Raw genomic sequence first — 24,214 nt, forward strand, 5'->3', positions numbered from 1 at the left:
ATATACAATGGAATACAACTCAGCAACAAATTACTGATATAGGGAACAAGATAAATGAACACATATATAATTATGTTACATAACAGAATCAGAACACAAAAGAATACTGTATGATTCCATTTCTGTTTTAGAAAAGGCAAAATTAATTTATAGTAACAGACATCTTAAGAGGAGTTGTCTAAAGGGGGTGCGAAAATGTACAAGAGAGTAAGAATAAACTTTCTGATACAACTTTATTCGAATATTTTATATTTTTGTGGTCATATCTTTTTGTGTTCATATGCTTTAGGTTTGTCTCTTATAAACATCTTACAGCTGAATTTTATTTTAATTGCATAATCTTTTTTTAAACTGTTTAGTTGGGTTTATTTTATTCGTATTACTGATATATCTGGAATGTTTTCTGCCTTATTTTATGTTTTGTATCTACCCTAATTATTGTATGCTTTTACCCAGACTTCTACTGAACTATTTTCTTTATATTCTGATTTCTTTGTTTTGTTTTGGAAGTTATATACACTCTCCTCTTTGATTATTCTTGAATTTTTTACATATTCATGAATTCTAAACTAAATTAATTCTCTATTCTCTTTTTCTAAAGAGTACGAGAACCTTTAAATCTCTGATACAAGTCATCCCCTTCCTATCACAGCTATTGTTACCCAGTTTTTATTTTCACCTTATTTTCTTCCCATTAATCAAGCAAATTAGGCATTAAGTTTTATAAAACTTGTATTTTACAAGTTTCTCAAAACTTCCTAGTGAGTTCAGCTTCTGTCTTTCTCAACTAAATCTTTTTATAAATTCTACTGATGAAGATCTGCTCAAGTTACTATCTAGTTTTATTTACTGCTATTGTTCACCTGTGCCTGACATAGCTTTCTCCATCCTTTTATTTTTATCATTTTAAGAATCTAGATATCATTTAATTAAACTTTTTGAAAAATTCATTTTGAGATTTTAATTGGTGATATTAATCTATTTTTATTAATTTAAATCATAGTACTTGTTTCTTGTATTTTGTTTCACTTTTATTTCACTCTTCAAATCCATATTCCCCCTTGTTAGTTTTCATTTGATAGATAAAGGTTTCTCGTGCTACTTTAGAAGACAGAGATTCAGAGAATTCCCTGGAAGACAGAGATTCAGGGAATTCCCTGGTGATCTAGTGGTTAGGACTCTGTGCTTTTGCTGCCGAACGCATGGGTTCAATCCCTGGTTGGGGAACTAAAGTCCCACAAGCCACTTGCAGCTGATCAAAAAAAAAAAAAAAAGAATCAATTTTTGTTATTGTCTGTAAGGCAGACATTCATGTTTGTTTATCCACATTGATATCCTAAATTTGATAAATAGCCTTATTCTATCAACTCAATAGAAATAGCTCCCTGACTTTCCTGCAGGCTTCCCCAAAATACATATTGGCATATCCTGTATTTGTTTCCATCTACCATTTTCAAACAAGAATTCTGATCACGTAACATTTTTTTTTTAGAATATTTTAAATTATTTTAATGCAAATCTCTGCAGTGGATAGCAGACAAGGGCTTTAGCATTCATTATCACATTTGAGCCTCGCGTTGTCCCTGTGCAGTGGGGACTACCTTTCAGAGAAGAAAATTGAGGCTCTGAGAAACAACATCTTCCACACACAGGAATACAGGGGCTAAGTAGCAGAGCCAGAATTTGTACCTGGCACTGCCTGACTCCAAATGCCAGGCTGTTTCTCCTCTCTCTTTTGAGAGTAACGTGGAGGTCCCCATGTCAGAATCTTTGTGCCCTGCCACAGCCCTGGCAAAAAGCAAAAGATGGTCAGGTCTTCCCGGCATTGAAGCCTTCCCCAAGATCAGTCAAGCTGGCTAGTTCCCACTCTGGTCCTGATGAGGCCCTGATGAGTAAGGTGTGGACACCTCCTGGGGTTCCCATAACATATTTTAATTTTTGGTATGCTTAATTCCATGAAAAATAGTCTCTTCTAGATATCTATCTAAGACTTATGTCAGGCTTCATGATATGCAATTAATTTTTAAAATTGTGGTAAAATTTACATATTGTAGAACATACTCATTATAAGCATACAGTTAGTTAAGTTTAGACAAAACTGCCACCAAAAGAAGATATAGAATATTTCCGGGGACTTCCCTGACGGTCCAGTGGTTAAGACTCTGCACTTCCACTGCAGAGGGCATGGGTTCGATCCCTGGTGGGGGAACTAAGATCCGGCATGCCATGTGGCACGGCCAAAAAAAGAAAAGAAAAATTTCCATCATCTCCCAAAGTTCCCTCAAGCCCTTTCTTCGACAATCCCCCACACACCCTCCTGGACCAAGGCAACCACTAACCTGCTGTCCATATCGACTGGTTTGCATTTTCTGGAATTTGATATAAGTGGAATAAAACAGTATGCTCTCTTTTGTGTAAGGTTTCACTCAACATTACATTTTAGAGTTTGATCTATAAAAAGTCTTCATGTGAACATATGTGTTCATTTCTTACGTGGAGAGAACATATGGAAAGCATATGCTTACCTTTATAAAAAACTGACACTGTTTTCCAAAATAACTGTACTATATTTTACATTGTCAGCAGAGTGGAAAAGCATTCCAGCTGCTCCACACACTCACCATCAGTACTGTCAACTTCTTAAACTTTAGCCATGACACAGGGTGTTAATGTGACTTCACTGTGATTATAATTTGCATTCCCTAATGACTTATAAAGCTGGTAATCTTTAATGTGCCTATAGATGATTCATATATCTTCTTTTCTAAGTGTATGCTTAAACCTCTTGACCATTTTTTTTTTTTTTACCCAGAAAGTAACATTTTTTTTTTTTGGCTGCACCGCGTGGCATGTGGGGTCTTCCCCAAACAGGGATCAAACCTGCGCCCCCTGCAGTGGAAGCACAGAGTCTTAACCACTGGACTGCCAGGGAAGTCCCCTCTTGACCATTTTTAACTGAACTGTTTCTCTTATTATTGCAGGAGGTTTTTAAAAAATATTTTGAAGTCCATTATCAGTTATGTATTATAAATTATTATGAATATTGTTTCCCAGGCTGTGATATGCTTTATGTTTTTTTTACAATATCTTTTTTTAAAGTATAAGTTTTCAATTTTGGTGAACTCTAATTTCTCAATTTTTTCCTTTTATACTTCATGCTCTTATGTCCCATCTAATAAATTTTGTCCCAAGACTGCAAAGATTTTCTCTCAGGTTTTCTTCTATCAATTTGATAGTTTCGTTCTTTGCAAAGAGCTGTATGACCCATTTCAAGTTAATTTTTATGTATAATATAAGGTAAGGGTCAAAGTTCTCTTGAACATATAGATATCCAGGTCGTTCCAGTGCTCTTTATTTTTTTAAAGACTATATATACCCCCACTGAATTATCTGAGGGCCTTTGGGGAAAATCAATGGACAATACATGTATAGATCTTTTCCTGGACTCTGTTTTTTATTTTTTTCCTGCAGAAAAGGATTTTATTCAATTTTTCTAAAATTACTAAAACTTTTTTATTGGAGTATAGTAGCTTTACAATGTTGTGTTAGCTTCTTCTGTACAGCAAAGTGAATCAGCTATACATATACATACTTCCCCTCTTTTTTGGATTTCCTTCCCATTTAGGTCACCACAGAGCATTGAGTACAGTTCCCTGTGCTATACAGTAGGTTTCTATTGCTCTCTTGCTTACACTAAGAGAACAATGTCATGATTATTTTAATCTTAAAATCATATAGTGTATGACCTCCAGCATCATTATTCTTCTTCACAATTGTTTTGGTCATTCTAGATATTCTACATTTCTATAAAAATCTTAGTTATCAGCATATGAATTGCTACCCCAAAATCTGCTTTGATATTCACTGGGACTTCATTCAATCCACAGATCCATCTGGGGGAGAACTGACATCTCAGAAATACAAAAATATGTATTTCTCTTCATTTATTTAGGCATTTTTCAATTTCTCTCAGTTATATACTGGTCTAACAGTATTTGGTAAATTTATCCCTAAATATTTCATGTTTTGGTATGCTATATTATAATCCATTGCATATCAAATCACTCCAAAGCCTAGCACTTTAAAATAACACGTAATATCACAGACTTTGTAGAGGAACAGGTTTCAAGAGCTGCTTAGCTGGGTGGTTCTGACAGGGTCTCTCATGAGTTGTATTCAAGCTGTCAGCCAAGGCTGTGGTCATTTCAAAACTAGAATGGAACTGAAGGACCTGTCTCTAAGGTCACTCATGTGACCTTAGAGGCAAGCCTCAAAGGTCTCCACTGCCTTTGACTAGAGGCTTCAGTGGGATTCTCAGTAGGGCTACTCACAACAGCAGCTTGATCCTCCAAGAGACAGTGATCCGAGAGAGAGCTAGCAAGTGAGAAAGTACCTAAGATGGAAACTGTAGTCTTTTTAACAATTTTGGAAGTGATGTACTATTACTTCTGCTATGTCCTATAGGTCACATAGACCAACACTGGCAAAATATGGGAGGAGACTACACAAGGTTCTAAATACCAGAAGATGGGGATAAATGGGGAATAGCTACTGTAGCTGGCTGCCACAGATATATAAATGGAATTTATAAGTTTCATTTTCCAAGTGTTCATGGCTAGAATATTACAATTTAATTTTCTATATTTAGCTGGTATACTGTGAGACTGTTAAATTCACTTTTCAGATTAAAGAAGCATTTTTTAAACCCGTTAGTACTTTCTATATAGATGATCATGCTGTCTACATCTTCCTTTTCAATCTATGTACCTATTTCTTTTTGCTGCCTTGTTGCACAATTACCTTTAGTACAATGTTAAATCTGAGAGGCAAAAGCAGATATCTTTCCCTTGTTCTTAATGTCAGGGAAGAAGTACTCAGTCTTTCACCATAACATATGAAGTCTGCTGTAGAACTGTCATGTGTATTCTTTATAAAGTTAAGGAAGTTGCCTTCTATTCCTAGGCTGCTACAAGTTTTTAAATAGGAATGGGCATAGAATTATGACAAGTTCCTTATATCCATCTACTAAGATGATATGGTTTTTCTTTTTTAGATGATTAATATCTATATTATAAATTATGACTCTCTATATACATATATATAATACATTATATTGATTGATTTTCTATATCAAACTAATCTTTCATTCCTGAATTTCCACTTGCTCTTCATGTATTATTCTTTAAATATATTGCTGAATTCAGGCTGCTCTTATTTTGTTAAGGATTTTTACATCTCTCACTGTGAGGAACGTTAGACTGTAATTTTCTTGTAATGCTATCTAATTTTGGATTTACAGTAATAATACTGGTCTCATGATATGATCTGTATAGTACTACTTGCTCCTCTGTTTTCTGAAAGAGTTGAGGAGAACTGGTATAACTGCTTTCTTAAACATTCCTTAAGGACTTCCCTGGTGGTGCAGTGGTTAAGAATCCACCTGCCAATGCAGGGGACATGGGTTCAATCCCTGATCCTGGAAAATCCCACATGCCATGGAGCAACTAAGCCCATGTGCCACAACTACTGAGCCTGCGCTCTAGAGCCCATGAGCCACAACTAATGAGGCCACAAACCACAACTACTGAAGCCCACGCACTCTAGGGCCCACGTGGCACAACTACTGAGCCCGTGTGCTACAGTGACTGAAGCCTGTGCGCCTAGAGCCCAGGCTCCGCAACAAGATAAGCCACCACAATAAGAAGCCCGTGCATCATAACAAAGAGTAGCCCCCGCTCACCGAAACTAGAGAAAGCCTGTGCACAGCAACGAAGACCCAACGCAGCCAAAAATAAAAAAACAAAAATGAAAACATTTCTTAAATAAAATTGACTACTGAAGCTATATGGGCCTGGACTTTTTTGTTTTCATGTGTGGGAAGATTTTACTTATGAATCCAATCATTGATACAGGACTAAAAAGATAAAGAGATTCTTTATTTTTCCTTGGGTCAATTTTGATAACTGTTGACATTCAAGGAATCTGTCCATTTCATCTAAGTTGTTGAATATATTGGCATAAATGTTCATAATCTTTCCTCAACCTTTTGATGTCTATACCATATGTAACTGTGTCCACTTGTTCATTTCAGATAACAGTATTTGTGTCTTCTCTCATATTTCTTGATCAGAATGGCCAGAACTACACTATCCAATACAGCAGCCACTAGCTACACATGGCCATTCAAATTTAAACTGATTTAATTAAAACTTCAGTTTTAAAATTTTTTAAAAATTTCAGGTGTTTAACAACCACATGTGGCTAGTGGCTACAGTTTTGACCAGCATAGTTGGAGAACATTTCCATCCTCACAGAAAGTTCTATTGAATGGTGCTGGACTCAAGCTTTATTAATTTCATTGCTCTTTTCAAAATACCAGCTTTTGGAGGCCGTGCTCTTCTCAGTTGGCGACGCGCTGCATCAGCGGCTGCAGGGTGGGCCTGCCGACTGGTGGCAGACGCGGCACGTGGCCACCGTGGCGGCGGCCTTCCACACAAACTTCAACTACACGTGGCTGCACGTGTGTTGCCAGGGCGCGCGCTGTGTGCCATCCTGGGCAAGGTGCTGTGCGACCAGGCACTCAGTGGGCCGGTGTACATCTCTGCCTTCTACTTCAATATGAGTATTCTCCAGGAAAAGGATGACATAGTTTTTAACCTGAGACAGAAATTCTGGAATACATGTAAGAGTAGTCTGAGGTACTGGCCTTTTGTACAGCACCAGAGTGCAGACAGCAGGAGCAAGAAGAATTACAATCCTGTAGCCTGCAGAACAAAACCCACATTCACAGAAAGACACACAAGATGGAAAGGCAGAGGGCTATGTAACAGAAGAAGGAACAAGATAAAACTCCAGAAACACAACTAAATGACGTGGAGATACACAACCTCCCAGAAAAAGAATTCAGAATAATGATAGTGAACATGATCCAGGACCTCAGAAAAAAAAATGGAGGCAAAGATTGAGAAGATGCAAGACATGTTTAACAAAGACATAGAAGAATTAAAGAACAAACAAACAGAGATGAACAATACAATAACTGAAATGAAAATTACACTAGAAGGAATCAATAGCAGAATAACTGAGGCAGAAGAACGGATAAGTGACCTGGAAGACAGAATGGTGGAATTCACTGCTGTGGAACAGAATAAAGAAAAAAGAATGAAAAGAAATGAAGACAGACTAAGAGACCTCTAGGACAACATCAAACGCAACAACATTCACATTATAGGGGTCCCAGAAGGAGAAGAGGGAGAGAAAGGACCAGAGAAAATATGTGAAGAGATTATAGTCGAAAACTTCCCTAACCTGGGAAAGTAAATAGCCACCCAAGTCCAGGAAGCGCAGAGAGTACCAGGCAGGATAAACCCAAGGAGAAACACGCCAAGACACAAAGTAATCAAACTGACAAAAATTAAAGACAAAGAAAAATTATTGAAAGCAACAAGGACAAAACGACAAATAACATAAAAGGGAACTCCCATAAGGTTAACAGCTGAGTTCTCAGCAGAAACTCTACAAGCCAGAAGGGAGTGGCATGACATATTTAAAGTGATGAAAGGGAAGAACCTACAACCAAGATTATTCTACCCAGCAAGGATCTCATTCAGATTCAATGGAGAAATCAAACGCTTTACAGACAAGCAAAAGCTAAGAGAATTCAGCACCACCCAACTAGCTCTACAACAAATGCTAAAGTAACTTCTCTAAGTAGGAAACACAAGAGAAGAAAAGGACCTACAAAAATAAACACCAAAACAACTAAGAAAATGGTCATAGGAACGTACATATCGATAATTACCTTAAACGTGAATGGATTAAATGCTCCAACCAAAAGACACAGGCTTGCTGAATGGATACAAAAACAAGACCCATATATATGCTGTCTACAAGAGACCCACTTCTGACCTAGGGACAAATACAGACTGAATTGAGGGGATGGAAAAAGATACTCCACGCAAATGGAAATCAAAAGAAAGATGGAGTAGCAATACTCATACCAGATTAAATAGACTTTAAAATATACAATGTTACAAGAGACAAGGAAGGACACTACATAATGAGCAAGGGATCAATCCAAGAAGAGGAAATAACAATTATAAATATATATGCACCCAACATAGGAGCATCTCAATACATAAGGCAACTGCTAACAGCTATAAAAGAGGAAATCGACAGCAACACAATAATAGTGGGGGTCTTTAATGCCTCACTTACACGAATAGACAGATCATGGAAAAAGAAAATAAATAAGGAAACAGAAACTTTAAATGACACAGTACAACAGATAGATTTAATTGATATTTATAGGATATTCCATCCAAAAACAGCAGATTACACTTTCTTCTCAAGGGCGCACGGAACATTCTCCAGGATAGATCACATCTTGGGTCACAAATCAAGCCTCAGTAAATTTAAGAAAACTGAAATCATATCAAGCATCTTTTCTGACCACAACACTTTGAGATCAGAAATCAATTAATTACAGGGAAAAAATGTAAAAAACACAATCACATGGAGGCTAAACAATATGTTACTAAATAACCGAGACAACACTGAAGAAATCAAAGAGGAAATCAAAAAAACACCTAGAGACAAATGACAATGAAAACACAATGATCCAAAACCTATGTGAATCGGCAAAAGCAGTTCGAAGAGGCAAGTTTATAGCTATACAAGCCTACCTCAAGAAACAAGAAAAACCTCAAATAAACAATCTAACCTTACACCTAAAGGAACTACAGAAAGAAGAACAAACAAAACCCAAAGTTAGCAGAAGGAAAGAAATCATAAAGATCAGAGCAGAAAGAAATGAAATAGAAACAAAGAAAACAATAGCAAAGATCAATAAAACTAAAAGCTGGTTCTTTGAGAAGATAAACAAAATTGATAAACCATTAGCCAGACTCATCAAGAAAAAGAGGGAGAAGACTCAAATCAATAAAATTAGAAATGAAAAAGGAGAAGTTACAAAAGACACCGCAGAAATACAAAGCATCCTAAGAGACTACTACAAGCCACTCTATGCCAATAAAATGGACATCCTGGAAGAAATGGACAAATTCTTAGTAAGGTATAACCTTCCACGACTGAACCAGGAAGAAATAGAAAATATGAACAGACCAATCACAAGTAATGAAATGGAAACTGTGATTAAAAATCTTCCAACAAACAAAAGTCCAGGACCACATGGCTTCACATGTGAATTCTATCAAACATTTAGAGAAGAGCTAACACCCATCCTTCTCAAATTCTTCCAAAAAATTGCAGAGGAAGGAACACTCCCAAACTCATTCTATGAGGCCACCATCACCCTGATACCAAAACCAGACAAAGATACTACAAATAAAGAAAATTATAGACCAATATCACTGATGAATATAGAGGTAAAAATCCTCAACAAAATACTAGCAAACAGAATCCAACAACACATTAAAAGGATCATACACCACGATCAAGTGGGATTTATCCCAGGGATGCAAGGATTCTTCAGTATACACAAATCAATCAGTGTGATACACCATATTAACAAATTGAAGAAGAAAAACCATATGATCATCTCAATAGATGCAAAATAGCTTCTGACAAAATTCAACACCCATTTATGATAAAAACTCTCCAGAAAGTGGGCATAGAGGGAACCTACCTCAACATAATAAAGGCCATATACAACAAACCCACAGCGAACATCATTCTCAATGGTGAAAAACTGAAAGCATTTCCTCTAAGATCAGGAACAAGACAAGGTTGTCCACTCTCAGCACTCTTATTCAACATAGTTTTGGAAGTCCTAGCTACAGCAATCAGAGAAGAAAAAGAAATAAAAGGAATACAAATTGGAAAAGAAGAAGTAAAACTGTCACTGTTTGTAGATGACATGATACTATACATAGAGAATCCTACGGATGCTACCAGAAAACTACTACAGCTAATCAACAAGTTTGGTAAAGTTGCAGGATACAAAATTAATGCACAGAAATCTCTTGCATTCCTATATACTAATGAAAAATCTGAAAGAGAAATTAAGGAAACACTGCCATTTACCACTGCAACAAAAAGAATAAAATACCTAGGAATAAACCTACCTGGGGAGACAAAAGACCTGTATGCAGAAAACTATAAGACATGGATGAAAGAAATTAAAGATGATACCAACAGATGGAGAGATATACCATGTTCTTGGATTGGAAGAATATTGTGAAAATGACTATACTACCGAAAGCCTTCAATGCAATCCCTATCAAATTACCAATGGCATTTTTTACAGAACTGGAAAAAAAATCTTAAAATTTATATGCAGACACAAAAGACCCCGAATAGCCAAAGCAGTCTTGAGGGAAACAAGTGGAGCTGGAGGAATCATACTCCCTGACTTCAGACTATACTACAAAGCTGCAGTAATCAAGACAATATGGTACTTGTACAAGAACAGGAATATAGATCAATGGAACAAGATAGAAAGCCCAGAGATAAACCCACGCACCTATGGTCAGGTAATCTATGACAAACGAGGCAAGGATATATAATGGAGAGAAGACAGTCTCTTCAATAAGTGGTGCTGGGAAAACTGGACAGCTACATGTGAAAGAATGAAATTAGAACACTCCATAACACCATGCACAAAAATAAACTCAAAATGGATTCAAGACCTAAATGTAAGACCGGACACTATAAAACTCTTAGAGGAAAACATAGGAAGAACACTCTTTGACATAAATCACAGCAAGATTTTTTTTGATCCACCTCCTAGAGTAATGGAAATAAAAACAAAAATAAACAAATGGGACCTAATGAAACTTCAAAGCTTTTGCACAGCAAAGGAAACCATAAACAAAACAAAAAGACAACCCTCAGGATGGGAGAAAATATTTGCAAATGAATCAACGGACAAAGGATTAATCTCCAAAATATAAAAACAGCTCATGCAGCTCAATACTAAAAAAAAACAGACAACCCAATCCCAAAATGGGCAGAAGACCTAAATGGACGTTTATCCAAAGACATACAGATGGCCAAGAAGCACATGAAAAGCTGCTCAACATCACTAATTATTAGAGAAATACAAATCAAAACTACAATGAGGTATCACCTCTCACCAGTTAGAATGGGCATCATCAGAAAAACTACAAACAACAAATGCTGGAGTGGGTGTGGAGAAAAGGGAACCCTCTTGCCCTGCTGGTGGGAATGTAAACTGATACAGCCACTATGGAGAACAGTATGGAGGTTCCTTAAAAAGCTAAAAATAGAATTACCATATGATCCAGCAATCCCACTACTGGGCATATACCCAGAGAAAACCATAATTCAAAAAGACACGTGCACCCCAATGTTCACTGCAGCACTACTTACAATAGCCAGGTCATGGAAGCAACCTAAATGTCCATCAACAGATGAATGGATAAAGAAGATGTGGTCCATATATACAATGGAATATTACTCAGCCATAAAAAGGGACGAAATTGGGTCATTTGTTGAGACGTGGATGGATCCAGAGACTGTCATACAGAGTGAAGTTAAGTCAGAAAGAGAAAAACAAACATTGTATATTAACGCATATATGTGGAACCTAGAAAAATGGTACAGATGAACCGGTCTGCAGGGCAGAAATTGAGACACAGATGTAGAACACAAACATATGGACACCAATGGGGGAAAGTGGCAGGGGGGTGGGGGTGGTGATGTGATGAACTGGGCCATTGGGATTGACATGTATACACTGATGTGTATAAAACTGATGACTAATAAGAACCTGCTGTATTACAAAAATAAATAAAAGAAAACAAAACAAAAACTAAAATACCAGCTTTTGGTTTCCACTGATTTTCTCTACTGTTGGTCAGCTTCCTATTCAGTAATTTTAGCTCTATAGGCCCTTCTTGTTATAGCTTCATAAAGTAAAAGCTCAGATCATTGTTTTTTTACCTCATTTCTTTTCTCATATAAAGGTTTAAAGCTACCGGTTTTCTTCTAAGCACTTCTTTAGCTGCATTCCACAACCTGTAATATGCTGTGTTTCCATTATCATTCAAACCAAAATATTTTCAAGTTGCCCATATAAATTTTTCTTTAACTTATAAGTTACTTATACATGTTATTTTCCAAATATGTGAGGATTTCTCAGATGTCTTTCTGTTACTGATTTCTATTTTAATTCCATTTTGGTCAGACAACATCCTTTAAATTTTCAAACATTTGTGTGACCATACTGATGCCTGAGGTCATGGACATTAAGGCAGGCACATCAGGACGGTGACAAGCCCTTCTCTGACAATTGCTTGTCCTTCATCTTGTTCAGGAACATCACAATCTCCCTTGTTCCAAGAAGGTCAAAAGTATGGGTTTAAATTCAAGTGACATTCTACTATTCCACCCTCTCTCTCTCTCTTCCCCCAGCTTCTTATTCCTTCCCTTTTCCAGGGCTCCTGACCTTTGTGGAAGTGGGGCTTCAACTCATGCTCCCAAGAACCCTAATTTCTCCCCACTCTTTTAATTTCCTCCCTGCAAATCTCAGAGAATAATCACTATAGAGAGAAGGTGGCAGCACCAAAAATGACATGGAGGAGGAAAAGACACAATACCTTTTATGTCTTAATCTCGAAGGTCACACATTGTCAGTTCTGCCACATTACACTTTAGAAGCAAATCACTAAGTACAGCACATGCCTTTTGAAGGGAGGAGTATCAAAAAATTTGTGGACACATTTTAAACCACCAGAACGATGTCATAATTTTTACCCTAAATAATCATATATCTTTTAAAAGAACTAAGAGAGGGAAAGAAAATATGTATAGTCATTTATTTTTATACATATATATTACCTCTGGTTTCTTTATTCCTTCCAATAACTCATGGATCAGCAAACTAGAGTCCATGGGCCAAATCAAACCCACTGCCTATTTTTGCATGGCCTGAGAGCCAAGAATGGTTTTACATTTTTTTAATGGTTGAGGAAAAAAATCAATGGAAGAATATTTTTGTAACATGTGAAAATTATATGGAATTTAAATTTCAGTGTCTATAAAAAAATTTATTGGAATGTATCCATGCTCATTTATTTATATATTGTCTATATAGCTCCTTTCACAGCAGAACTGAGTTGTTTCAACAGACCATATGACCGACAAAGCCTAAAATATTTACCATCTGATCCTTTGCAGAAAAAGTTTATCAGCCTCTACTATACATCCAAATTACCATCTGGTGTCATTTCCTTTTAACCTAAAGAATTTCCATTATCATTTTTCATAAAACACATTACGGTGACAAATTCCCTCAGATTATCTGTTTATCTGAAAATATCTTTATTCCAGCTTCATTTTTGAAAGATACTTTTCCTAACTGATGATTGGACATTGTGGATAATACACTGTAACAACAATGAATTGTTATGTTTTCCTGCAGCCTTGATTTTTCTTCTAACAGACAATTAACTTGTCTGGACCCAAACTATAAATTAAGCAACTGCCTGAACACTGCTTTTGTTTGGGGGTCTTGAATTGTTTTGTTGGATTTTAATTATGATTTTTGGATATCTTTCAGCCTCCATTGCTTTTAATGAGAAGACAAGTGTTAACCATATCATTATAGGCAAACCTCATTTTATTGTACTTCACTTTATTGTGCTTTGCAGATATTGCATTTTTTACAAATTGAAGATTTTTGGCAACCCTGTGTTGAGCACGTCTATCAGCACCATTTTTCCAACAGCATTTGCTCACATAGTGTCTCTGTGTCACATTTAGATAATGCCTGCAGTATTTCAAAGTTTTCATTATTATAATATTTGTTATGGTGATCTGTGATCAGTGATCTTTGATGTAACTACTACTCCCTGAAGGCTCGGACTATGGTTAGCATTTTTTAGCAATAAAGTTTTGTTTTTCTGGGGTTTTTTTTGCAGTATGCGGGCCTCTCACTGTTGCGGTCTCTCCCGTTGCGGAGCACAGGCTCTGGACGCGCAGGCTCAGAGGCCATGGCTCACGGGCCTAGCCACTCCGCGGCATGTGGGATCTTCCCGGACCAGGGCACAAACCCGTGTTCCCTGGATCGGCAGGTGGACTCTCAACCACTGCGCCACCAGGGAAGCCCAGCAATAAATTATTTTTTAATTAAGGTATGTACATTGTTTTTTTCGACATAATGCTACTGCATACTTAACAGACTACAGTATAGTGTAAACATAACTTTTATATGCACCAGGAAACCAAAAAAATTCATGTGACTCCCTTTATTGTGATATTTGCTTTATTGCAGTGATCTGGAACTGACTCTGAAATTGCTCTGAGGTATGCCTGTATTCCCCTGTATTTAATGTACCATATTTTCTCTGGGCTGCTTTCAAGATTTCCTTTCTATCTTTGGCATTTAGCAATTTGCCTATAATGTGTCTAGTTGTGGTTTTCTTTTGTATTGATTCTAGTTGAAGGTCACAGATTGTCTTGAATCTCCAAGCTAGTTTTTCTCAAACATGAGAAGTTTTCAAGCCACTATTTCTTCCAATATTTTTCTGCTTCTTTCTCTCTCACCTCTACCTATGGGATTCCAACTAAAGGCAGTAAGAATTCAGCTATCCCCCAGGAGGAGCTATGCAGAGATACAAAAAGCCCTCAGTTAAAAAAAATCAGTAAACTTGCAAATCTCACCTACTGCAGTTGTGTCTTTCCAAGGTTATCTCCTATTTGGTTTGCACTGCTCTTTGACAGAGCTCCTATGGTCTCCCCTGAATACTCACAACAGTCAGCCAGGTATGGATGGCAGAATTCGTACTCTAACTTTGAGTTTTAGCCTTTGGCAGCTCTCCCCATTCCAGGATTTTCCTCCTAAATTTCAAGCTTCTTTGCTACTCCTCAACTTTATCCTCTGACACTTCAAGCCAGTATGGTTGTGGTTTTCTGTCTCTGAAAACCTGTCTGTCTCATCAATTCACCACTACTATTACCTAAGGCTAGTAGTCCCCCGGTTTTTTAAAAACAATCTCCAAAACTTGAATTTATCATTTTATATAATATAAAATTTTTTTTAATTAATTTATTTTATTTTTGGCTGCGTTGGGTCTAATATAAAATTTTAATTATTGGTAGTACTATAATGGAAAATAAACTACCTAAAGTAATGGAAAAGCCCAGCTTCCACAAATGTAGAAATAAATGTGCATGTGTACAATGTACAATATCCTCATGCAGCTGCTGCTGAAATTGGTGCCTTCCTATTCTACACCCATATATACCTAACTGGAATACAATTAGGCCTGGGGTTGTCCGGCTGAGAGTCATGAAAATCAACGAAGCAAATAAACTACTTGCAATTATTTAAAAGTTAAAAAGAATTAATTTAAGTTCCCTCCAAAAGATTTGTAGACTGTTTTCAATCATGTCCCATGGATTAAAAGATTAAGAAAAGGAAGATGGATATTTGGAATAAGTACTTGTATACCTTTCAGAAACAACAGCAATAATTTAGAGCAACATTTGAAGATGTCTTTTTTAAATGAAATACTTACCTTCGTTCTTCTAAAATGAGAAAATATTTTAACATTTTTCAAAATGCATTACACATTTTCTTATACCAAGACAGCATAAGTAAGAACTGAAGAAAGAACCCACAACATTTGCTCTTAGGAATTCTACTTATATACTCCTTTCACTGATAATTAAATACTAATGTTCCATGGAATTTCAATCACAGAACTGTGAAGTTAGCAAAGTAAATCTGTGATTTGTAAAAAGCTCAGAACAGACTACATAAGTAATTTAGTCCATTATATGCAAATTGCTGAGTTAGGCTTTGAATATTCTGAAGGATCCTTTATTCTCACTATAGCAATAGCAGTAGCCAAACAACTGTTATCCCACAACAAGCAAAAGAACCATTTTCATGCAGAATGAGTACAACAAATAGAAAAGGAGAAAATGGAGACCAAGGGCATCTTTTTACACCAATTTTATAAAAAACAAACAACAACAAAAAAAACAAAAACAAGAGAACACCCTCTATGATTCTGTCATTCTTCCTTAGACAAAACATTAAGTGGTGACTTTGCTCTAAATCAGACATGATAAAATCTGATAGGAGAACTATAGTCAAACTAAGTGAATTTGCCAATGAAAACAATATTGCTGATGTTAAAATTCAAGTGTATAAATTAGCATAAAAATCAGCAGGAATTCTCAAGAGACAGGAAACTGTTGGCAGTGTTAGATATGTTAATTATCTTGATTGTGATGACTTCATATATATGTCAAAACTTACCAAACTGTATGCTTTGGCATGCAGTTTACACTACCTCAATTAGATTTCAATAAAGTTTAAAAAAAAAACCAACAGGAAAAAATCATTATTCATTTTTACTCATCACTTGGATATTTTAAAGTCAAAAGCAGAAACCAATTCAAAGTCTGTAACCAAGTATAATTAACAACTCAAGGATCACAAATAGTCATCCAAGTTAAAAGTCATCCAAGTTAAAACAACAGGTATATCAACTTTTTCAAAAAAAAGAATGAAAGTCTCAATGGAAGTATCCTGAGACTCACTGGTCAAAGGATTATAAAGTCACATTGCCTAAGCTATTTACATCCCACCCAGGTGTAGAATGCTCCTGGTTTCCATTTCCAAATGGATGTGATGACACGGAGTTTATTTATCAGGATTTGCAGCCTTACTGTACTTCTCTTCCTTGCACCTCTGCAGAATCTCTAAGCTCCTCTGGTGGACTGGGTGTTGGAGAAAGCTAATACTATCCATACTTTTCAAAACTGCACATGGCGCTGTATCATCATGTCCTTAGGAAGCAAAAGAAAAACAAAAAATGGAGAAAAGAAAAAGACATTATATAAGCCCAAACCAATAGAGAATCAAGGACAATGCTGCCAACTATCTTAAGAGTAAATAAAAATGTATCAAATAATTGGTGTTAAATGTGAATAATTTTTCCAATTAATTTGAGGAAATTACACAAAAACAATAGGAAAAAATAAAGGTCCTGTTCAGGTATTCAAAAGTATCCTTTTTCGGTACTCAAAGTGTTGCGAGTTAACATCATACTAAAAATTTTTAATATAAAATACCAGGGAAATTTCAAAAACAATTGTTTGGTGTCTTTTTTTTAATGGACTCATTTTTATCAGGTCTGAAATATAATTAGCATAGAGGTGGCAACAATGCAAGAAACATTGTTTCTGATGGAACCCCAAAGAGAAATATACCCAAAACAATTTACCAAAAGTTAAATGTTCACAAATCTCGCAATTAACCACACTTGTAGGAATTCCAAGTGTGTCAATGTTGAAAGAGAAGCACTATAGAGCAGGAAAACACAGCAGCACTTCTGTACTTATAAATCTGAAAACAAAGCTGGAAAATCTGTCAGAATCAACTATTGGGAGGAAAGGAACGAGAGCACATTCAAGTAAGGACCAAAGCCCCAGATTAGTGCTACTGAAACAGTGAGACACTCGAGCAGTAAAGAGGGAACGAAGATTGTACCATAAATATTAGGAATAAATGGATTTAAAAGAGAATTCAGGTTTTCCAGGTTTGGGAGGAGTCAAGTATCATTTACACAAGAACATCTCTAGAGTTAGGACATGAAGTTCAAATGTATGTAGGTTTGCCTTTAAAAAATAAAAGTGAGGGCTTCCCTGGTGGCGCAGTGGTTGAGAGTCCGCCTGCCGATGCAGGGGACACGGGTTCGTGCCCCGGTCCGGGAAGATCCCACATACTGCAGAGCGGCTGGGCCCGTGAGCCATGGCTGCTGAGCCTGCGCGTCCGGAGCCTGTGCTCCGCAACGGGAGAGGCCACAACAGTGAGAGGCCCGCGTACCACAAAAAAAAATAACAACAACAACAAAAAAAGTGAATAGATGGAGGCAAATTAAGCAACACATAATTATGAACTAAAGTTCCATTAGTACATATTTACTGTATAATTAGGAATAAGATACTATCTATGAATAGTTCTCAAGGCAGAATCATTTTAGAAGTTAAACAGAAGCACAGTAATTCAAGGAGGTTTGCATGGTTTAACCAAGCTATAATTCCTTAAACTGAATATCTACATCCAGAGAATAGGCATCCACGTTTTAGTTAAAGATACAGAATCTCATGATACTGTAACATCAGATTATAGATAGACAGATAGATATAGAAACAGATATCTGATATAAATATAGATATAGATAGATATATCAGGCTTTTGTAAAATTAAAAAAAACATTTTGTATCCTATAATTAAGAAGTAAGCTAATAAAACACTATCTCATTTATCCAGTACAGAGAGTCCGTAACTGTACATGTTCAATGTTTCAAGAAGAGACAAGTATTACCAAGTTACCATCATTTCTTAGTCAAAAGATACCCCAATAAAAATATTCTATTCTCAATAATCCCCTCCTTCATAGGACTCTTGGGTGGGGGAAGGAATGCATAGGCTCAGATGAGGCTGCACTTGGTTAGTAACAGGGTGGGGGGCTAGGGGTTAGGGTAAACCATCAGTTGAGGGGGACCATTTGAGGAAAAAACCACCTGGTGAGTTCTACTCATACTCCATCCAAATTGTAATTTTTGAAAGTTATCAACAGACTTTCAGGCCCTTCAATAGCTAATGATATACTGTTAGTCAGAAATAATTTAAGAAGATTATGGTATTAAAGTGTTTTATATAAGAGTTCAGAATATTAAATATAGTAAATTATTATGTAATCTTAAATTAAAACTAGCTCAACTTGACTACAGCCTCTGTACTCAATTTTCTATTTTATCTAAATAAATTGTGGCAATGCCATTTGGATATGGGTAATTTTATATCTGTGACTGTTTTGTGTCCCACCGACTGTTTTGTGTCTCATCATCGTACGTACAACTTAGGGTTTGTTTGTTTTTTTTTAACTTCTGTTCTTTCATTCTGCTTTCTATGCCTTCTTTTAACTCTTTAACAATTTTAAACACTGCTTTATGGACTATAATACTATTTCCAAACCTTAAAGTGATACTCCTCTCTGTTGTGTGTACTAACTCCCTGTCAAGGTGGTTTGGTTTCCTAGGATGGTTTTATAAGTACATTTTCAGTGGAGTCTCAAACTCTTAAAAGAGGTTTATTTAGTGTTTGCTCATGCTAAGTTCCTACCCCAGTTTTGATAATTTCTTAGTTTGAGATTATGCACCAAACAAACAGTATAAATTCTCTCGCATGGTGAAGAAGATATGGGGCACTAATTTTTTTAGGCAACTGTTTTTTCAAAATTTATCTAAGGCCTAACACATACTGATATGATTCTTGTTCTTCTAGGCAAGGCCAACAGACAGAGTTTTACAATTATCTTTTCAGTGACAGAAGAGTTCAAGCTCTTTGAAGGTCCTACACCATATAAAACAGGGGTTCAATCCCAGCTCCACTGTATCATTCAAACCTGAAGCCATGTCTCTGATCCTGTAATAGTTTCTATAATGCCAGCTCCCAGGCCTTAGGGCCATTTTTTTAAAGGTATATTTCACATACAGTAAACTCCACTAATCTCAAGTATACAGTTTGATGAGCTTAAACAAATAGTTATATCATATAATCCTCAATCAAGATACAGGACATTTCCATCACCTCAGCAAGTTATTTCATTCCCTTCCGGTAAATACCACCCTTACCCCTCCCAAAGTCAATCAAGTAATGATCCCAGGAGTGGGACTGCTGGATCACATGGTAATTCTATTTTTAGTTTTCTGAGGAACTTCCATACTGTTTTCCATAGTGGCTGTAACAACTTACATCCCCACCAACAGTGTAGGAGGGTTCCCTTTTCTCCACACTCTCTCCTGCACTGTTATTCGTAGACGTTTTAATGATGACCATTCTGACCAGTGTGAGGTGGTACCTCATTGTAGTTTTGATTTGCATTTCTGTAATAATTAGTGATGTTGAGCATCTTTTCATGTGCCTACTGGCTATCTGTATGTCTTCTTTGGAGAAATGTCTATTAAGGTCTTCTGCCCATTTTTTTTTTTTTTTTTTTTTTTTGCGGTACGCGGGCCTCTCACTGTTGTGGCCTCTCCCGTTGCAGAGCACAGGCTCCGGATGCGCAGGCTCAGCAGCCATGGCTCACGGGCCCAGCCACTCCGTGGCATGTGGGATCTTCCCGGACCGGGGCACGACCCATGTCCCCTACATCAGCAGGTGGACTCTCAACCACTGCGCCAGCAGGGAAGCCCTTTTGCCCATATTTCAAGTGGGTTGTTGTTCTATTGTTGTTGAGCTGTATGAGCTGTTTGTATACTTTGGATATTAAGCCTTTGTCTGTTGCATCATTTGCAAATATTTTCTCCCATTCCATTGGTCGTCTTTTTGTTTTTTTATGGTTTCCTTTGCTGTGCAAAAGCTTGTAAGTTTGATTAGGTCTCATTTGTTTGTTTTTGTTTTTATTTCTATTGCCTTGGGAGACTGACCTAAGAAAACATTGGTATGATTTATGTCAGAGAATGTTTTGCCTTTGCTCTCTTCTAGGAGTTTTATACTGTCATGTCTTATGTTTAAGTCTTTAAGACATTTTGAGTTTATTTTTGTGCATGGTGTGAGGGTGTGTTCTAACTTCACTGATTTACATGCAGCTGTCCAACTCTCCCAGCACTACTTGCTGAAGAGACCATTTTATATTCTTTTTAGGGTTTCTTTTATATTCTTGCCTCCTTTGTTGAAGATTAATTGACCATAGGTGTATGGGTTTATTTCTGGGCTCTCTATTCTGTACCATTGATCCGTATGCCTGTTTTTGTACCAATACCACATTGTTTTGATTACTGTAACTTTGTGGTATTGTCTGAAGTCTGGGAGAGTTATGCCTCTTGCTTTTTTTTTTTTTTTAATTAATTTATTTATTTATATTTAGTTTTGTCTGCATTGTGTCTTCATTGCTGTGCATGGGCTTTCTCTAGTTGCAGTGAATGGGGGCCACCCTTTGCTGAAGTGCGTGGGCCTCTCATTGCGGTGCCTTGTCTTTGTTGCAGAGCACAGGCTAGAGGTGCCCAGGCCCCAGTCGTTGTGGCACGTGGGCTCAGCAGCTGTGGCTCACGGGCTGTAGAGTGCAGGATCAGTAGTTGTGGCACACGGGCTTAGTTGCTCTGCGGCATATGGGATCTTCCCAGACCAGGACTTGAACCTGTGTCCCCTGCACTGGCAGATGGATTCTTAATCACTATGCCACCAGTGAAGTCCTCCTGCTTTTTTTTTCCCCTCAGGATTGCTCTAGCAATTCTGGGTCTTTCATGGTTCCATATAATCATGTTAATGTAATTTTTGGAATTTGTTCTAGTTCTGTGAAAAATGTCATGCGTAATTTGACAGGATCTCACTGTATCTGTAGATTGCTTTGGGTAGTATTGCCATTTTAACTGTATTAATTCTTCCAATCCAAGAGCATGGGATATCTTTCCATTTCTTTGAATCCTCTTTTACTTCCGTTATTAATGTTTTATAGTTCTCAGTGTGTAAGTCGTTCACCTCCTTGGTCAGGTTTATTCCTAGATACTTTTCTTTTGGTGTAATTTTAAAAGGTTTTTTGGGTTTTTTAAAATAAATGTATTTATTTATTTATTTATTTAGTTTTGGTTGCATTGGGTCTTCGTTGCTGCACACAGGCTTTCTCCAGTTGTGGAGAGTGGAGCTACTCTTTGTTGTGGTGTGCAGGCTTCTCATTGCAGTGGCTTCTCTTGTTGTGGAGCATGGGCTCTAGGTGTGTGGGCTTCAGTAGTTGTGGCACAAGGGCTCAGTAGTTGTGGCTCACGGGCACTAGAGCACAGGCTCAGTAGTTGTGGCACACGGCCTTAGTTGCTCCGCGGCATGTGGGATCTCCCCAGACCAGGGCTTAAACCCATGTCCCCTGCAATGGCAGGCGGATTCTTAACCACTGCACCACCAGGGAAGTCCCAGTTTTTTTGTTTTTTTTTTACATTCCCTTTCTGATATTTCATGGTTAGTGTAAAGAAATACAACTGATGGGGCTTCCCTGGTGGTGCAGTGGTTGAGAATCTGCCTGCCAATGCAGGGGACACGGGTTTGAGCCCTGGTCTGGGAAGATCCCACATGCCATGGAGCAACTGGGCCCGTGAGCCACAACTGCTGAGCCTGCGCGTCTGGAGCCTGTGCTCCGCAACAAGAGAGGCCATGACAGTGAGAGGCCACACACCACAATGAAGAGTGGCCCCCGCTCGCCGCAACTAGAGAAAGCCCTCGCACAGAAACGAAGACCCAACACAGCCGTAAATAAATAAATAAATAAATTTATTTTTTTAAAAAAAAGAAATACAACTGATTTCTGAATGTTACTCTTGTATCCTGCTACTTTGCTGAATTCATTCATTAGATCTAGTAGTTTTTGTGTGGAGTCCTTAGGGAGAAACTCTGTACTTTTAAACTATCACGCCCCTTGTTATCTCCCTGTCTGCCCTGAGCAAACACTAATCTACATTCTTTCTCAACAGATTTGCCTATTCTAGAAAATTCATATAAATGAAATCATACAGTACGTGGCCTTTTGTGTCTTATGCTTTCACTTCACAAAATGCTTTCAAGGTTCACCCATGTTATAGCATGTACTAGTACCTCATTCATTTACGTGACAGAATAGTATTCCATTGTATGGATATACCACATTTTGTTTATCCAGTCATCTGTTGATAAACATTTGAGTCGTTTCTACCTTTTGGCTATTATGAATATGTTGCTAAGAACATCAAGTACAAGTTTTTGTTTGAACACCTGCTTTCAATTCTTTTAAGTATCTACCTAAGAGTGGAACTGCTGGGTAAAATGTAACTCAGGCTGTTTTACAAAGTGGCTGCACCATTTTAAATTTTCACCAGCAGCATGTGAGGCTTCCAATTTCTCCACATCCTTATTACCAACATTTGTTATTACCTGTCTATTTTATTGTAGCCATCCTAGTAGATGTGAAGTTGTACCTTACTGTGGTTTCAATTTGCAATTCCCTAATGACAAATTATATTGACCATCTTTTCATGCTTTTTATTGACCATTTGCATATCTTCTTTGGAGAAATGTCTTTTAACATCCTTTGCCCATTTTTTAATTGGGTTATTAGTTTTTTACTACTGAACTGCAAGAATTGTAAATATTCTAGATACCAGTTCCTTATTAGATACGTGATTTATAAATATCTTCTATCATTCTATGAGTTGTCATTTCACTTTTTTTTTAATATTTATTTATTTGGTTGCACCGGGTCTTAGTTGCAGCAGGCAGCCTCCTTAGTTGCAGCTTGTGGGCTCCTTAGTTGCGGCTCGCCAGCTCCTTAGTTGCAGCACGTGGGCTCCTCAGTTGCAGCTCACAGGCTCCTTAGTTGCGGCTCTCCAGCTCTTTAGTTGTGGCATGCATGTGGGATCTAGTTTCTTGAACAGGGATCAAACCCTGGCCCCCTGCATTGGGAGCGTGGAGTCTTATCCACTGTGCCACCAGGGAAGTCCCTTCACTCTCTTAATAGTATCCTTTGAGGGCTTCCCTGGTGGCGCAGTGGTTGGGAATCCGCCTGCCGGTGCAGGGGACACGGGTTCGAGCCCTGGTCTGGGAAGATCCCACATGCTGTGGAGCAACTAGGCCCGTGCACCACAAGTACTGAGCCTGCACTCTAGAGCCCGCGAGTCACAACTACTGAGCCCTTGCACCGCAACTACTGAAGCCCGTGAGCCCTAGAGCCCGTGCTCTGCAACAAAAGAAGCCACCGCATTGAGAGGCCCGCTCACTGCAACAAAGAGTAGCCCCCGCTCGCCGCAACTAGAGAAAGCCCGTGCACAGCAACGAAGACCCAGCGCAGCCAAAAATAAATCAATTAATTAATTAAAAATAATAGTATCCTTTGAGGCACAAAAGTTTTTGATTTTGATGAAGTCTAATTTATCCATTTTTTCTTTGGTCGCTTGTGCTTTATACCTAATCCTGTCATACCTAAGAATTCACTGCCTAATCCAAACTGGGAAATGTGAATCTTCCAATTTTTGTCCTTCTTGCATTTCTGGATTCCTTTACATATCAATTTTAGGATTAGCTTGTCAATATCTGCATAAAGGTAGCTGTGGTTTTGACAGGACTATGCTGAATCTGTAGATCCAGTATTGCCATCTTAACTATGCCTTCCAATGCATAAACATAGAATATCTTTCCATTTACTGCAGTATTCTTTAAGCTTTTTCAACAATATTTTGTAGTTTCAGTGAA

General features: G+C 37.5%; 1 protein-coding gene across 2 annotated transcripts in view; it reads right to left on the minus strand.

Moving 5' to 3' along the window:
- MYO9A (myosin IXA) overlaps positions 1 to 24,214 on the minus strand; it is a gene marked incomplete at its 3' end in the record, with an annotated part of 220,604 nt that overhangs the window by 127,472 nt on the left and 68,918 nt on the right. For both annotated transcript variants that reach the window (XM_082860992.1, XM_082860993.1), the window contains exon 14: positions 16,666 to 16,785. In XM_082860992.1, coding sequence (XP_082717118.1) covers positions 16,666 to 16,785 — 120 coding nt within the window. The remainder of the gene's footprint in view (positions 1 to 16,665; positions 16,786 to 24,214) is intronic.

Source organism: Leucopleurus acutus, assembly GCF_964270905.1.
Source record: "Leucopleurus acutus genome assembly, chromosome: 1".
In the NCBI taxonomy this organism is placed as follows: Eukaryota; Metazoa; Chordata; class Mammalia; order Artiodactyla; family Delphinidae; genus Leucopleurus; species Leucopleurus acutus.